This window comes from Rosa rugosa, chromosome 2 (assembly GCF_958449725.1).
Source record: "Rosa rugosa chromosome 2, drRosRugo1.1, whole genome shotgun sequence".
NCBI classification, from domain to species: Eukaryota; Viridiplantae; Streptophyta; class Magnoliopsida; order Rosales; family Rosaceae; genus Rosa; species Rosa rugosa.
In genome coordinates this window covers 15566178-15569234 of record NC_084821.1, presented here as the reverse complement: position 1 = coordinate 15569234, position 3057 = coordinate 15566178, and the positions used below count along the sequence as shown (strand labels likewise).

The 3057-nt window shown below is 47.5% G+C and overlaps 1 protein-coding gene across 1 annotated transcript; it reads right to left on the bottom strand.

The window, feature by feature from the left end:
• Nucleotides 1-1015, bottom strand: LOC133732161 (osmotin-like protein). Its single transcript, XM_062159648.1, has one exon. It carries the CDS (start codon nucleotides 998-1000, stop codon nucleotides 227-229), a length of 774 nt encoding a protein of 257 aa, XP_062015632.1. The 5' UTR covers nucleotides 1001-1015; the 3' UTR covers nucleotides 1-226.
• Nucleotides 1016-3057: the final 2042 nt, after the last annotated feature.

Below are 3057 nucleotides of genomic sequence, written 5' to 3'. Positions count from 1 at the left end.
TTTAATTGTTTAAATTCTTCAATTCATTAAAACAGGCAAAGCCCAAAACATTACAGATAACAAACTACACAAGCCAACCCAGATTCCCAGTACACCGCCATACGAACCAACACAGTAAGTTAACACAAGCTTAGAAACTGCACTAAACCTAGTAATTTCCCTCCTAATATTTTATTCGAAACCAAGGGCCGGAACCAAGCTGCACACCACCGTTTGCTGCCGTCACCTAGTGGCAGAAGATGACCTTGAGCTCACGTGGCGACGAGCACTGGTGCATGAGCGTGGGGCTGTCGTGCGCGTACGTAAATGTAGCCGGACACGCTTGCTTGAAGTACTGCGAAAAGCTCGACGCCCTACACGTATGAGGGCTGTTGTACTTGTTCCGACAGCACAGCTCGTCGGTGCCGAACGCCTCGCATGCGCTCTTGCACGCCACCACAGGGCCGTGACCGGCGGGTGACCTCACCTGCAGCCTATCGGGACACGTGGCCAGTAAGTTGGCCTTGCAGCCGACGACGGGGCAGACGCCCTTCCCCTCGTGCGGGGTCACCGTCATGGGAATGTTAAACCCGTCGACGAGGCTGACGCCGTAGGACCATAAGTCGTTGGGGCCGTGGTGGAGGACGAACTGGGCAAGAGTTGAAGGGGTAGCGCCGCCGGCGCCGTTGCACTCGAGCTTGCCGCCGCAGTCGCCGGTGAGGCAGGAGAAGTGGTTGTGGGAGTGGGAGCAGCCGGTGCGGGCCCAGATCCGGCCGGACCAGGTCTGGGTCGGGGCGGGGAAGGAGCGGTGGGTGAGACTGGGGAGGGCGAACCCGCCTTTTTCGAGGACGGGGCTGCCGGAGTTGGGTTGGATGGCGGGCCAGATGGGGAAGGGGCAGTTGTTGACAACGGTCAAAATGTACCCAGGGTGAGTGGCTTGGGCGAGAGAGCAGAGGGTGAGGAGGGTGGCGGAGAGGAGGGAGAGGCTGAGGGAGTGAGAGTGAGAGTGAGAGTGAGCCATTGTTGCGACGGGTGTGGGTGGAAGAAGGGAAGGTCTTGGCTGTGTCTTATAGCCATAAAATCAGTACGTATGCCAGGGACAGTGGAAAGACGGAAGTGCCCCTGTAATCGGTGTGCCAGTTCGGAGTGTCGATTTATGTGAAAGGCATGCTTTTTTGGGGTTTCGCGGAACCTCTTTTGAAATTATATCAAGAAAAATGGAAATATAAATGTAAAAATATTTCAAGAGTTGTAATAATAGAAAAAGAAAACAACATTTCAAGAGTTTGTCGTCAAAAGAGAGAGAGTCATAAGTCATAACGGAGTTTAGAGTTGGAGAAGAAGGGGAACGCCGCTACTTCGAGGTCGACGGTCACGACAAAACTAGTACAAATGTACAACACAACAATATTGGATTAGATTCCAGCAGAATCACTAGCAATTATCAAAATTATCATTTTCAAAGTTTCTTAACAATTTTTTTTCTTTATCAAAATTTAAATAATCCGAATCATTATAGTATATCCACAATTTTGTTAAACATGTGTGACGAATAACACGCACTGTAAGTGTGTAAATTGAGAGTATAAAGTAAATGTAAATTTATTATTAGAGAATACAATTATTATAAATAAGTCAAATGAGTAGTTATTGATGAGAGGAGAAAGTGTACATACATGTGCATTTACAAGCATAATTAGCTATAATGAGCTACGCTCATGGTACCGCCAGAGGTATTGATTCCCGCCAAAGGAATAGCCTACGGATACACACCCAGGCGAGCTACAGCCTGAGTCTCGGATCACCCCCAGATCACCGTCGACGCGCCGTGCCAAGATAGCATCAGAAGCTCCTGACGCTGGGGACTGAAGCACATCAGTCCCACATCGAAAACAAGGAGAAGATCAGCCTCCTCCTCACCTATAAAAGGTTCTCTCCTCTCTCCTCATTAATTACGCATTTACTACTCATTTATTGTTATGCTGTCTATATGCATTGACTGACTTAGGCATCGGAGAAGTGAAGACCGCCCAACGCGGTCTCCCTCTGACGCCCTGTCTTTCGTTTGACAGCTAGCGAAGATCACCAAGTCCACAGAGTAGCGGTCCGCCCATCGGACCTGCGTTAAACGAAGGTTTGGCTACCGCCGAACCTTGAGCATTAAAAGAAAGCGAGTAGGGCTGGGCGTCTGGACCTGAGAACCCGACTCGAACCGAGCAAAAAAGCCCGATTCGGTTCGATTTTGTGTTGGAAAATGTCGGTTCGGTGCAAAGCCCGACCCGAATTACAGTTTATCGGGTCGATGTCAGGCTTGATATTTTCCGGGACCGAAGGACCGACCCGAACCGATTTCTCCTCCATCTCAACCTCTCGAGATTCTCCTCCCAAGCCAGCTCCTCCTCCTCCTTCTCCATATTCAAATGTACAGAATTTCAGAAGAACCCAAAACCTATATGAAACAAACTATTAAAATTTGAGCATATGACATGGGAACACAGAGAAAGTTGTTGCTTTGAGTAATCTTACCTTGGGAACCAGTGAAGCCGGGAACTCCTTCACCTGCAAAAACTCTTTTCTTGATGGCCTCCTGAGCTTGAAGCTCAGAGCGGAGTAGATCGAAGTCGCCGAAGAAGAAGAAGAAGAAGATATGGTAAATAGAGAACTGCATAATGGGGATTGGGGAGGAAGAAAAGAGAAAAAAAAAAAAAAAAAAAAAAAAAAAAGAAGAAGAAGAAAAAGAATAAGAAGATATGGTAAAGAGAGAACTACATAATGGATTAATGGGGATTGGGGAGGAAGAAAAAAAGGGGGACAAAAAAAAAACGAAGAAGAAGAAGAATACGGCTAGAAAAGAGAGAGAGAAGAAAGTGAAAGAGGGTTATGCACTTCTAGGTTTTGTTTTGTTTCATTTCTCCCACTTAGGATCAAATAAATATAAAGTTTGGACAAATTATGCTGAGAGCGTTTCGTGCTCCTGTGGTTAGGAGCAAGGCTTTCGTGTAGGAGGTCGGGGGTTCAAACCCCGCCTCTCACCCAATTTTGTGTGTATTTTGCATAAAGCTGGGAAACTGGATTTGG